General features: G+C 46.2%; 1 protein-coding gene across 2 annotated transcripts in view; it reads right to left on the reverse strand.

Moving 5' to 3' along the window:
- The window catches only part of UCKL1 (uridine-cytidine kinase 1 like 1), a 75567-nt gene extending 68618 nt beyond the window's left edge, over window positions 1-6949 (reverse strand). For both annotated transcript variants that reach the window (XM_081011277.1, XM_081011278.1), the window contains exon 1: window positions 6824-6949. In XM_081011277.1, the coding sequence (XP_080867403.1) occupies window positions 6824-6903 (80 nt within the window). In that variant the 5' untranslated portion in view covers window positions 6904-6949. The remainder of the gene's footprint in view (window positions 1-6823) is intronic.
- Between the last annotated feature and the right edge of the window lie 5908 nt (window positions 6950-12857).

Raw genomic sequence — 12857 nt, forward strand, 5'->3', positions numbered from 1 at the left:
TCTGGCCCAGGCAATGAAGGAATCATTCACCCAATATTGGGCTTGTACTCGTGCCCCTGAGACTAAGAGAATCTCGTGCTTTTAGACTGAGCTATCTGGGCTGCAATAGGGACACGGGTGGCGCTGTGGGTTAAACCACAGAGCCTAGGAGTTGCCGATCAGAAGGTCAGCGGTTCGAATCCCCAGGATGGGGTGAGCTCCCGTTGCTCAGTCCCTGCTCCTGCCAACCTAGCAGTTTGAAAGCACGTCAAAGTGCAAGTAGATAAATAGGGACCGTTCTGGCGGGAAGGTAAACGGTGCTTCCGTGCGCTGCTCTGGTTCGCCAGAAGCGGCTTAGTCGTGCTGGCCACATGACCCGGAAGCTGTCTGCGGACAAATGCCGGCTCCCTCGGCCTATAGAGAGAGATGAGCGCGCAACCCCAGAGTTAGTCACGACTGGACCTAATGGTCAGGGGTCCCTTTACCTTTACCTTTACCTTTTATCTGGGCTGCAACCCACTTCAGAATGCATGTAGAGGCTCGCATGTCTCCTTGCTAGAAAAAAATAAAAATAAAATACAATTCCCTGCAAAAAGAAACTTAGCTGTCCAGGAGAAGGGCTGAGATGCTAGCTTTCTATGAGGTGGGGAAATGGTGTATGGCCAGTAATGCAAACCCTACTGGCAATATGAAGTGGTACTGCCAGGACACCAGTTTACTATTTCAGTGAGAACTAGGTCTCTGTTTCAGGGATCAACTTATATTTTCTTGGGCATTGCTGCCTTCTCCAGACAGTGCTCTAGAGGCCGGGAGAAAGCCGTTTCACCCCACAAACTGCCCACTTCACAGCTTCTGCAATCCGTATGAAGCTGGTGCCATCCAGTGGTAGCTTTACATGCAAGATCTCCATGCATGTAGCTATAGATGGGCCATCACATCCATACACCGAGAGAACAATATTGCATGGCGTCTGCCTCTCATTTACGACTTGGAAATATCCCTCCCCCTTTCCGAGCAAACACAGTTGAAAAATTGCGAAGGGCCAAACAAAACTGATCTGTTTACAGGATCTGTCCAGAGGCCTGCCAGTGTCTCTGCTCTGCTCCCGCTGCCAAAAAGCAAGTATTGAAAATAAGCCAGCAGCAGGGGAATGCGATTGCATGCTTTGGTAAGAGAAACAATATCCAGGAACACTTGTTTCCAAAGTCGTTCTCGCAGTCACAGAGACTCGGCATTCTTTCTCAGAAGGCCCATAGCATGCAATGGGTCTTACTTCCAGGGTAGGGTACATAGCTGAATCCAAGCCTAAGATTGCAGTAACGTAACCATGCCAATAATAATAATAATAATAATAATAATAATAATAATAATAATTTATTATTTATACCCCGCCTATCTGGCTGGGTCTCCCCAGCCACTCTGGGCGGCTTCCAACAAAACATCAAAATACAATAACCTATTAAACATTAAAAGCTTCCCTAAACAGGGCTGCCTTTAGATGTCTTCTAAAAGTTTGGTAGTTATTTTTCTCTTTGACATCTGCTGGGAGGGCGTTCCACAGGGCGGGTGCCACTACCGAGAAGGCCCTCTGCCTGGTTCCCTGTAACTTGGCTTCTCACAGCGAAGGAACCGCCAGAAGGTCCTCGGCGCTGGACCTCAGTGTCCGGGCAGAACGATGGGGGGTGGAGACGCTCCTTCAGATATACTGCACCGAGGCTGTTTAGGGCTTTAAAGGTCAGCACTAACACTTTGAATTGTGCTCGGAAACGTACTGGGAGCCAGTGTAGGTCTTTCAAGACCGGTGTTATGTGGTCTCAATGACCGCTTCCAGTCATTACCTACAATGGGCCTACCTTGAGTAGGGCCTTCGTTGCCTTTAGAGTAGGCAGCATGGCCATTCAGTGCATAGAACCATCAGTGCATATGTCACACTCTTGTCAATAAGACCAAAACACATCCCTCCTAGTCCCAAGTGCCAACAATCTGAATTTCAACAGTGAATGGAAGAGGGGAGAAGCAAGGAAGCTTTCCTTGGAGCAGAACTGCAAGAACTGAAACATCTTAAAGGAACTTTTCAGGGCGATCCACCGGGAGGAAGATCTCCTGCACAACGCCTGCTAAACCAGAGGGGATTCATGGGCGGCTGGGCTCCAGCAGACCCCCGGTTTGTTCCAGCATGGCTTGCTTCAGAGAGATGTTCCATATGGACTGGGAACTTGGAGGCTCAGTGTAGCTCCACCCAATCTATCAACGGGCTATTTTTAACTGAACTGCGTGGAATTCAGAAATTACCCCTCAAGGAAATGCTTCTGTTTTCAAGGATGTGGCTCCCTCCCTCCCCCCAGCATTCAAATTGCAGGCTATTGTTGCTTAGAAAAATGTGATTTTTCTCCCCAGATAGCGGACCTGCCAGGATTTGGAGCGACGCCTTGAAAATGTATTTACACGAAAACCATCGGAGATAAGCTTTGGGTTCTTTTTCCTTTTAAAAGCTGAACGTTCTTGAGAAACTGGATTCCTTTCCCGTACAACACATCCTTCTCTTCTTCCACAGTAGTGCAACATATACCTTGCCTACCTCGCAGGCTTGTTGTCAGGCTAAGATAGTGCTCCAATCTCTGGAGAGGAAAGGCTGGAGGAATAATAGGTCCATACTGTAGCTCAGCAGGAAGTTAGTCAATGGTTTAGCATTAGTTTCTGGAAAGCACTGACATTTTAGCCAGTTGCTGGTCTTCCCCTGCCCTCCACACACCTGTGCAGCTGTTCAAAATATTGCACGAACCCAGATATGGAGGCTGGGAGTGCCTCCATCGAGATCCTGGGGCCTGAGGCCATTTTCTCAAACAAATATCTGAAAGTTTTCCTCCCTACAGTCCCTCTGGGGTGCTAAGATTGGCAGAGGGGGCCATCTTACTAGTTCCTCTGCCCTCAGAGGCTGGGGGGTGGCTTGGGAGAGGGCCTTCTCTGTGGCGGCCCCTAAGCTGTGCAAGAAAGTGATGTGCTTTATACAGTGGACACTCGGGTTGCGAACGTGATCCGTGCGGGATGCACGTTCACAACCCATGTCTGCACACACACGGGTTGTGATTTGGTGCTTCTGCGCATGTGCAAAGCCTAATTCGGCGCTTTTGAGTATGCGCGACTGCCAAAACCCGGAAGTAACCCGTTCTGGTACTTTCAGGTTTCGGCAGTCTGCAACCCGAAAAAACACAACCTGAAGAGTACGCAACATGAGGTATGACTGTAAATATTCTCTAAAAACAGTTATGTTCATTGCTTTTTCAGAAAAAAATGGCATGTTATTTTTCTGCAGCTGGGGTGATGTTGAGCCTTCTCATTTCACCTCTGTTTGTGGGGATTTTATTTATTAAATATAGCACAGCACTGTCACATGCGTGACAAATCCCTTAGAAATATGATTTTATTTGGTGGCATCTGTAAATACAAAAAAAAGAGGCGGGAGGGAATTGCCTATCTCTTTCATTGCACCATGCAAGCTGTATTTTATTCCCCGGTTGTAGATTCATAATTGCATCATTTTCATTCACTCTTGATATTACTTTTTCTTTTGACTTCATTATCTAAAGCTCTTCTCGTTGAACTTAGTTGTTTTGCCTTTCTCTTTGTGTGTGTTGTCTGTTTTTTGTCATTCAGATATATTCTTTGTATGTATGTATGTATGTATGTATACAGAGACGGACAAACTCCCAGAGCACTGACATCATGCTGGAAGCTTCCTCTTTTTAAACTTTGGGTATGGTGGGGCAGGACACACATTTGCCTTTGGCTTGTTGGCCAAAATGTGCAACTCCAGAGCCCTGTGCGTGATATTCAGGACAACATCACAGGTGTTTTCGAAAACAGCCAGGCGTGCAAGTCAGCAACAGGTTAAAACTGCCCATGCTTCTCAGAAGGCTAATCCCCACAGTGGATTAAATTCCAGACCTACAGCGGCAAAACAAAGAAAAAGCCCAGCCCAGCTGACAGTGTTAGGAATTCAGATATATAAGCTAATCGCCAAATGGCACCTTAAACCTAGGTTACAGACACAAAAAAGGAATGTCTAGGCAGCTTTTCGTGGTGAAATTTACCATTATTATTATTTTTTATTATTATTAATAATTTCATTTTTATACCACTTTATATTTTAAAGGGAAAAAATCTCAAAGCGGTTTACAACGCATGAAAACATCAAATGAAACAATCCAGAAGTAAACAAATTCAAGCTTCAATGAAAATACTGTATTTTTCCGTGTATAAGACTAGGTTTTTTCCCTAAAAAATAATGTCAAAAATTAGGGGGCGTCTTATACACAGATACATCTCCCCCCATTTTCTTAAATCTGAGTCCCCCCAAAAGAGGGGGCCTCTTATACATGGGGGAGTCTTATAGACCGAAACATACGGCATTTCAGATCCTTCTCTAGGTGACATTTGGCTTTTCCCCATATTGATTCACTTGCTTGATTTATAGAGCTGGCCCACAGCAGAATAACTCCAGGAAGGCAGTGTGGTGTAGAGGTTAGAGTGTCGGACTAGGACATGGAAGATCAGGGTTCAAATCCCCACTCAGCCATGAAGTTTCACTGGGTGATCTTGGAGTCGGTAGCAACCTCTTAACCTAACTCACAGGGTCATTGTGCGGATTAACTGAGGATGGGAGGTGAACCATGTTTTACACTGAGCTATGAATGCAACATAGGATGCGGGTGGTGCTGTGGGTTAAACCACAGAGCCTAGGACTTGCTGATCAGAAGGTCGTGGTTCGAATCCCCACGACGGGGTGAGCTCCCGTTGCTCGGTCCCTGCTCCTGCCAACCTAGCATTTCGAAAGCACGTCAAAGTGCAAGTAGATAAATAGGTATCACTCCGGCGGGAAGGTAAACAGCGTTTCCGTGCGCTGCTCTGGTTTGCCAGAAGCAGCTTAGTCATGCTGGCCACATGACCCGGAAGCTGTACGCCAGCTCCCTTAGCCAATAAAGCGAGATGAGCGCTGCAATCCCAGAGTCGGTCACGACTGGACCTAATGGTCAGGGGTCCCTTTACCTTTACCTAGGGGCCCAATCTGGACAGTTCTGCCAGGGGCACAAGATCACTCAGCTACGGCTCTGGTGTGAAGAGAGTTTGCGGCAACAGAAAGAGCAATGTTTGACCTTGTCGGTGGTCAGTATTATTTGCTTGTTTAAACGCCTATCCTATCCCAAAGGTCATCACCAGATGAGGACAATGATATATACAAGCACTCAAAACTTGCAAACACAATTCAAAGGGTGTTAAGTCTGCTGTAGCGAAAACAATCTTGGGGCACCGTAAAGACGAACAGATTTTAATAAGTGTGCTACATCTGATGAATTGGGCCCTGGTCTGCAAAAAGTTTAATCCGTAATAAAATTGGCTAGTCTTTAAGGTGTCAAAAGTGCCTCGTTGTTTTTGACATGTTATGTGAAATTCAGGTCTCCTAGTCTGTCTAAATCTCTCCTTCTGCCTAAATTCCTCTTCTTCCTAGGCCCTTCAAGAAGCTATCTGCACACACCCTTCACCCCCCCCCCAATAAAGTATTTCAGGGGGCCAGCCCCCCAAGAAAGTTGACTGGCATTGCCATTCAAATGGTGTATGTGGATTGTGATCCGTTATATGGGGCAGGGCTTACCCGCCTCCCCCCCCCCCCGCAAATATTTTATCCAAGTTGTCATCCTGCTGCCCCCACCTTGTACTTCTCTGCCAAGGCACCTAAAGGAGCCTGCATGCCTCACTCCGACAGCCCAGGGAGCGTGTGAGCCAGAGGTGAGAGATGTGTTTTTGGGTTCCCCTCTGGGCCTCCTTCCTTGGCAAGCACCAGGGGGACCAACTTGAATAAAAGATTGAGGGGGGCAGGTAAACCCCACCCCATGTAATCAATCACATGACGCAGTGCATGCACATCATTTGAATGGCAATGCCCATCAACTCGGGGGGCATTTTATTTTTTGGGGGGGCCAAAGGAGTTGGTTCCTATGGTAGAGACCAGGCATCCCCAAACTCAGCCCTCCAGCTGTTTTGGGACTACAATTCTCACTGGCCCTGTTAGCTAGGGATGATGGGAGTTGTAGTCCCAAAACAGCTGGAGGGACGAGTTTGGGGATGACTGGTAAGAGGCCAAACTCGCCAACTCCATTGTATGCCCCCAGTGGGCTCCTAGTCTTCCCACATAGTTCAGTCACTAGATCATGAAACTCTAAACCTCAAGGTTGTGGGTTCGAGCCCCAGGTTGGCCCAAATGATTCCTGGCTGGGGGGTTGGACAAGATGACCCTCATGGTACCTTCCAACTCCATGACCACTGAGCCCTTCCACATGCCAACTACTGAAACCCAAAGAGGCAGTGCTCAGGTGCGCAAAGGAAGGTGCCAGGGCGCAAACGAAATATTTGAGCCCCCTCCCTCCAAGTTGATAGGCAAGGCCATTCAAACGGTGTACCTGCGCCACGATTATGTGGGACAGTGCTTACCTCTCCCCCCCCCCCCGATGTTTTATTCCAGTGGGCACCCTTGCCAGGGCGTCCCTCTAATTCGGCATTCTCTGCGCCAATGGGCAGTCGCTCTCCTGATGGGATCCGCTCCCCGCAAATCCCGGGAGATGCCGGGGATTGAACCCGGGACCATCCGCGCAGAAGGCGAGCGAGCTCAGCCCGGCCGGGGCTCCGTTTTCCGCGCATCCAGCCGCCCCGGGCGCCCTTCGCAACCGGGCGCAACGGAGCGCGCCTCTCCCCGGGGAACCCCCGTGCGGGAAGAGCCACCTGGGCTCCCTCCCTCCCTTCCCCCCCACCCAAAGGTGCGTGTCTGCGAAAGGGGGGTCTCTCCCCTTACCTGTCGCCCCCGAGATCCCTGCCTCCCGCTTCGCTCTCCGCCGTCCCGCGCCCCGCAGCCGCGGCGGTTGCTGCAGCCATTGCGCCTCGCGATCAGCTGTTCGGAGCGCGAAGCGGGGAGAGGCAAAGGGAGACAGAGGGGGGGCGAAGCGGAGGCGCGCCGCGCGGCACCATGGGAGTTGTAGTTCTCCAGGCGGGTCCGGCTCCCCCGATACGATGGCAAGAGGGAGCGCAAGAGGACTACAAGCACCCGGAAGCTTTGCTGTCCGGTGCACGACGGGAACTGTAGTTTTGTGCGCCTTGGGAGGGTCTCCAAAGCAGAGCTTTACGCAAAGGGAGAGAATAGAAACTGAAAGAGTTCGGCCTTTGCAGAGGAATTAGTTCGGTAGAAGAGAATAATAGAAGCCAAATTTGGAAGGGAGCACCAGGGTCATCGCTAGTCCAAGCGCCCTTTTTTGCCCAACTCGGGATTCGAACCCACGACCCTAAGACGAAGCGTCTCCTGCTCTGCCGACTGAGCTACTTGGCTGCTTCTTGGTTCCAAAAGGCAGATCGGCGCATCATCGCCTGACATTACTTCTGCTTAAATAAATGCCAGCGTCAAGCAGTTTGTCGTTCTGCATTTTAAGAGAGGGCTGAGCTTAGAAAGATATTTAGAGCTGTAGCCACCTATGTACATTTTTTCAGAAATAAGATCCACTTAAGTCAGTGGGGCTTACTCCTAGGAAAGCGTGACCTCACCCATGGGCATAGTCAAGGGGGCAGAGGGCATGGGCGTAGCTGCCTCCCCCCAGATCAAGTAAAACAATAGAAATACTTAATTAACTGACCAATCACGTCGGTTTTGTCCCCCCCCCCAAATCCTGGCTATGCCCATATCGGGGGGGGGGGGAGCGTGCCCCCATCACAAAATAAATACGAATCTGAGGCTCTACCCATGAGCATAGCCAAGGGGGGGGGGGTGAGGGAGGCAGCTCCCCCCCCCTTAGATCCACAAATATTATTGATAAGCATAGAAAGTGCTGAGTTATCTGAGGTTCTGCCTCTCCAGCAGAAACCTGCCCCCCTCAATGTCCTATTTATGGGGTATTTTTACCTGTGATTTCCCGAGAAAGCTCAACAGCTTTGATTTAATAAAAAAAAGCTGGGCCCCCAATACTGGCTACACCCATGGTTCTACTCCCCACTAACAAAAGCCCAGCCCCCTAACAAAAGGCCTGGCTGTGCCCAGGGCCTTACCCATCAGTGGCATGGCCCCCGGCTGCCTCCACAAAAGTTACCCAATTTCAGACGGAAAACTGTTCTTCACCCCTGACTTTAAATAATGTGCTTTTTATATGAGAGCAAGGCATCTTCTTTTTCTTTTCTTTTTTAAATTTTTTATTATGTTTTCCACAATTATACCACATAACAGAAGCACAAAGAAAAGAAAAAAGATACATCAAAGAAAACAATACAATAAACATCATCCTACCCACCACCATAAAAGAAATAAATAAAAACGAACTTAATCCTTTAAAAACCCACCCTTATTTACATATTGTTTGACTTCCTCAAGTCCCTCCCTTCTGAATTTCCTTGTATCTGAATGTAACAGCTTTCCAATATCATTCTTAAACAAAAATACCGTATTTCTATTTATTATCTAACTTATTCACTTTTCTTACTTTCTGAACCCCATTTATTTAGGAAATCCTATTTTAATCCTAGGCCTATTTGGTACTTTCAAGTGATTCCTATTTTTTTATATTACAATGTTTATTCAAATAGTGTTTAAATTTCTTCCAGTCTTCTTGGTATTCCTCTTCTTTCTGGTCGCGGATTCTTCCAGTCAGGTCAGCTAGCTCTGAAAAATCCATCATCTTCATCTGCCAATCTTCCACAGTTGGTATTTCTTGTATTTTCCAGTTCTTAGCTAGTAAAATTCAAGCAGCCGTTGTGGCATTTCCCTCTCCCCGCCACCTTAAATTTTTCACCACCGATGCAGCCTTGGAGCAGTCCTTATCGTGCAGCAAACTGAAACTATTAGTTTGATTAGCCTTTGTCCAGCTTCCAGCTTCCACCTCTCTTTCTGGCATTCCTTGAAATTGCCTTCCATTGTTTGCCTTTCTCATCCAGGCGCAAACATTCCCAAGGCCACCAGAGGATGACCCCCTGTTTCCTATTGAAATAGCTGCTTACCTGGATCTGAAAATCTTCATACGATTCCCAAAAGGTAGCCAGGTTATCGATGATGTACGTACAATGAATGGAAAAGGATGTTCAAAATAACTTTTGTAAAAACCAAACCAAACCAGAAGCTTTTCTTTTGGGAATTATAGGGACAGAACTACCTGCTACTTGCCCAAAAACAGAAAAGAAGCAGAAGTCCCAGCAAAGGAAGAATGGATACAAAAACGTATGGAATATGCAGAAATGGCGAAACTTACCGGAAGAATAAGAAATCAAGATAACAAACTTTTTAATAAAAGAATGGAAATAGTTGGTTGAATATTTACAGATAAATTGCAAACAGATAAAAAAATTGGCGGGATTATTGTAATAACCTGCAGTTTCATCAGAGTATATATTTAAGGTAGATAATGAATTTGGATATGCAAGAGATATTAAAAAATAAATTTTAAGGAACTGCAGAAGGAGGGGGGAAGGAGGTCAGACTTTGAAATGTTAGATTGATTGTAAAACTAACAAAATGTATAAACTTGAAAAGTATAAATAAAAACTTGAAAAACAAAACAAAAGATAGCCAGGTTACTTATTGCAAGGAGCCTTGGGCCGTATAACAAATCTGTGAATCTTTAATAATAATAATATTAATAATAATAATAATAAATTTTATTTATACCCCGCCCTTCCCAGTTCAAAAACTGGGCTCAGGGTGGCTAACAACCAATTTAAAGCACTTAATTATAAAAGCAGCATAAAATACAGTATAAAAACGTGAATAACAATAAAATTCAAAAATCAAAAATCAATTAGATAACCCCCAGTTCTAGCTGGCTGAATTGGTCCTAATTGGGCCAGCGAGGAGGCCAGGGGAGAATTAGCTGTGGGGTCTCAGAGCGAGTGATCTTCATAAAAGGGGAGGGGGAGGGAAGAGAAGGGAAATAAAAGATCAGGCTGAATTCAAATGAAAGGCCAGGCAGAATAGCTCTGTCTTACAGGCCCGACGGAAGAAGGTTAAATCCTGAAGGGACAGAGTATTCCACCAGGTCGGAGCCATCACTGAAAAGGCCCTGGCCCTGCAAGACTCTTTCGTCCTTAGGAATGGTTTATGCTTTGCTTGGCATTACAGATCTCAAACCTGGGTCAAGAAGATGAGTAGATTTCTTCTCAGCAGGGAGAAGGCAGAGCCCCTCTCCCCGCCCCATTGCTGAATCTGAGCATGCTGACTTTGGTGGGGTCCTGTTAGGTCCCCTGTGCCAGTGTATTTAATTCCCACCTGCAGCAACAACTTGCTTTGAATCACAGAACTGTAGTTGGAGGGCACCCCAGGGGTCATCTAGTCCAACCCCCTGCAATGCAGGAATATCAACTAGGCTAGTACAGCGGCAGAGCAGCTGCTTTGCAGGCAGAAGGTCCCAGGTTCAACCCTTGGCTTCGCCAGGTAGGGCTGCGAGATCCTGAGATCCTGGAGAGCTGGTGCTGCTGCTGCCAGTCAGTGTAGACAACATTGAGCACAATGAACCAGTAACCTGACTCCCCATAAGACAGCTTCTTATTTTCCTAGGCCGCTAAATCCCAGCAAGGATGTTCCTAAGGAGGAGAGCCACGAAAACCAAAAAAGGATATTAATTAGGATTTATATACGGTGGTACCTCGGGTTACAGACGCTTCAGGTTACAGATTCCGCTAACCCAGAAATTGTACCTCGAGTTAAGAACTTTGCTTCAGGATGAGAACAGAAATCGTGCTCTGGCGCCGCGGCAGCAGCAGGAGGCCCCATTAGCTAAAGTGGTGCTTCAGGTTAAGAACAGTTTCAGGTGAAGAACGGACCTCCGGAACGAATTACCGTATTTTTCGCTCTATAAGACGCACCAGAACACAAGGCGCACCTAGTTTTTGGAGGAGGACAGCAAGAAAAAAATTATTCTGAATCTCAGAAGCCAGAACAGCAAGAGGGATCACTGTGCAGTGAAAGCAGCAATCCCTCTTGCTGTTCTGGCTTCTGGGATAGCTGTGCAGCCTGCATTCGCTCCATAAGACACACACACATTTCCCCTTACTTTTTAGGAGGGAAAAAATGAGTCTTATAGAGCAAAAAATACGGTAAGTACTTAACCCGAGGTACCACTGTATTGTAATGTTTGAAGTATGAATTTGGAATTATTGATTATGAAAAGTATTTTTCTCTTCATTCTTTTTCTTGTTTCTTTCTTTTATCTTTCGTCTTTTCTAGTCTACATTCTGGAAAACTGTGTAGATAAATGTATTGTTTCTATTTCTTTTTTTTCCTTTTCATTTTTTTTTTGTAACATCTAATAAAATTTAATGTTAAAAAAACAAAAAAGGATATCGAAAGATCTATCCAACCTCGTCATCTGGAAATTATGTATGAAAGCTGTCAAAAACCAGGCTCACATAACACCTGAGACCAGATAGCTCAGTTGGTTAGAGCATGGTGCTGATAATGCCATGGTTGCAGGTTTGATTCCCTGCATGGGACAGATGCATATTCCTGCATTGCAGGGATTGGATTACATCAGGGGTCAGCAAACCTTTTCAGCAGGGGGCCGGTCCACTGTCCCTCAGACCTTGTGGGGGGCCGGACTATATTTTGAAAAGGAAAAAAAAGAATGAATTCCTATGCCCCACAAATAACCCAGAGATGCATTTTAAATAAAAGGACACATTCCACTCATGTAAAAACATGCTGATTCCTGGACCATCTGTGGGCCAGATTTAGAAGGCAATTGGGCCGGATCCAGCCCCCAGGCCTTAGTTTGCCTACCCATGGATTACATGAACCTCTGGGTGCCTTCTTAGGCTGGGGGCAGGAAAAGAATTGTGGTCTTTGTAGGGCTGGCTGCTCTAAGCCTCAACAGCTTGTCGGACCATGGAAAAAGTGCTTGTGCAATGAACTTCTTTCCATTCTGGATGATTCAAGCTAAGTCACCATCACGGGTTAGTTTGTCGTGGAACTTAATTCCGTAAAACTTTCCATCTGAGACCTTCGGTGTGTTTATTATGGGGAAGTAAACACGACCGAATCATAGAGCTTGAAGGAACCCAGGGGTCATCTAGTCCAACCCCAATGTTTAGAGGGAAACTATTTCATCTGGATGGTTAAACCATTGCCCAAGAACAGCTTGCCACATGTCCGTTCATTTTAAGGCAGCTCCATTCATTCCAATGGGGCTTGAGCACAAAGACTTCTCCCATGGTTTATGGGGTTCCCAAGAGGTCGGTACAACCTATTTAGAGTAGATTGAGGTGATTTGAATAATAGCTTAATGGATTTGTAAAATTTATATGCCATATATTCTTCCCTCTCAAGCTGTGTCAAAATATATATATACAGAAAATACATATTTTGTCTGTTTTTATATATGCTAGTAGATACATATGTTAGAGACAACCTAACCGGATGCGTAATACATGTTTATTTGTTGTTATATTTATATTGTGCCTTTCATCCAAGGAGCTTCGTGGTTCTTCCCTTCTCTATTTTATCCTCAAAAAAACCTGGTGAGGTAGGCTAGGCTGAGAAACTGTGGCTAGCCTAAGGGCACTCTGTGAACATCATGGATTTGTGGCCTGATCTCCCAGGTCCTGATCCTGCATTCAAACCACGACCACACAATGGCTCTCTTGTAAGTTTTAAGTGATAGTTAAATGTGCATCTATTACGTAACTTTTTTTTCTTCAAAGGAATCCCTGTGATGTTATCTAGCCCAGTTATCTAGCCCACTATTCTGAGAAATAGTTCCTCAGTAACATGCCGTATATCACAATTTTCTCCTTCACAGCAGACGCTTTTCTGAACGATAAGCTGGCTCACCACTATCGCCACAGTTGCAAGAGTGCAGCGCCTG

This window comes from Podarcis pityusensis (assembly GCF_964106645.2).
Source record: "Podarcis pityusensis genome assembly, chromosome: 6".
NCBI lineage: Eukaryota > Metazoa > Chordata > Lepidosauria > Squamata > Lacertidae > Podarcis > Podarcis pityusensis.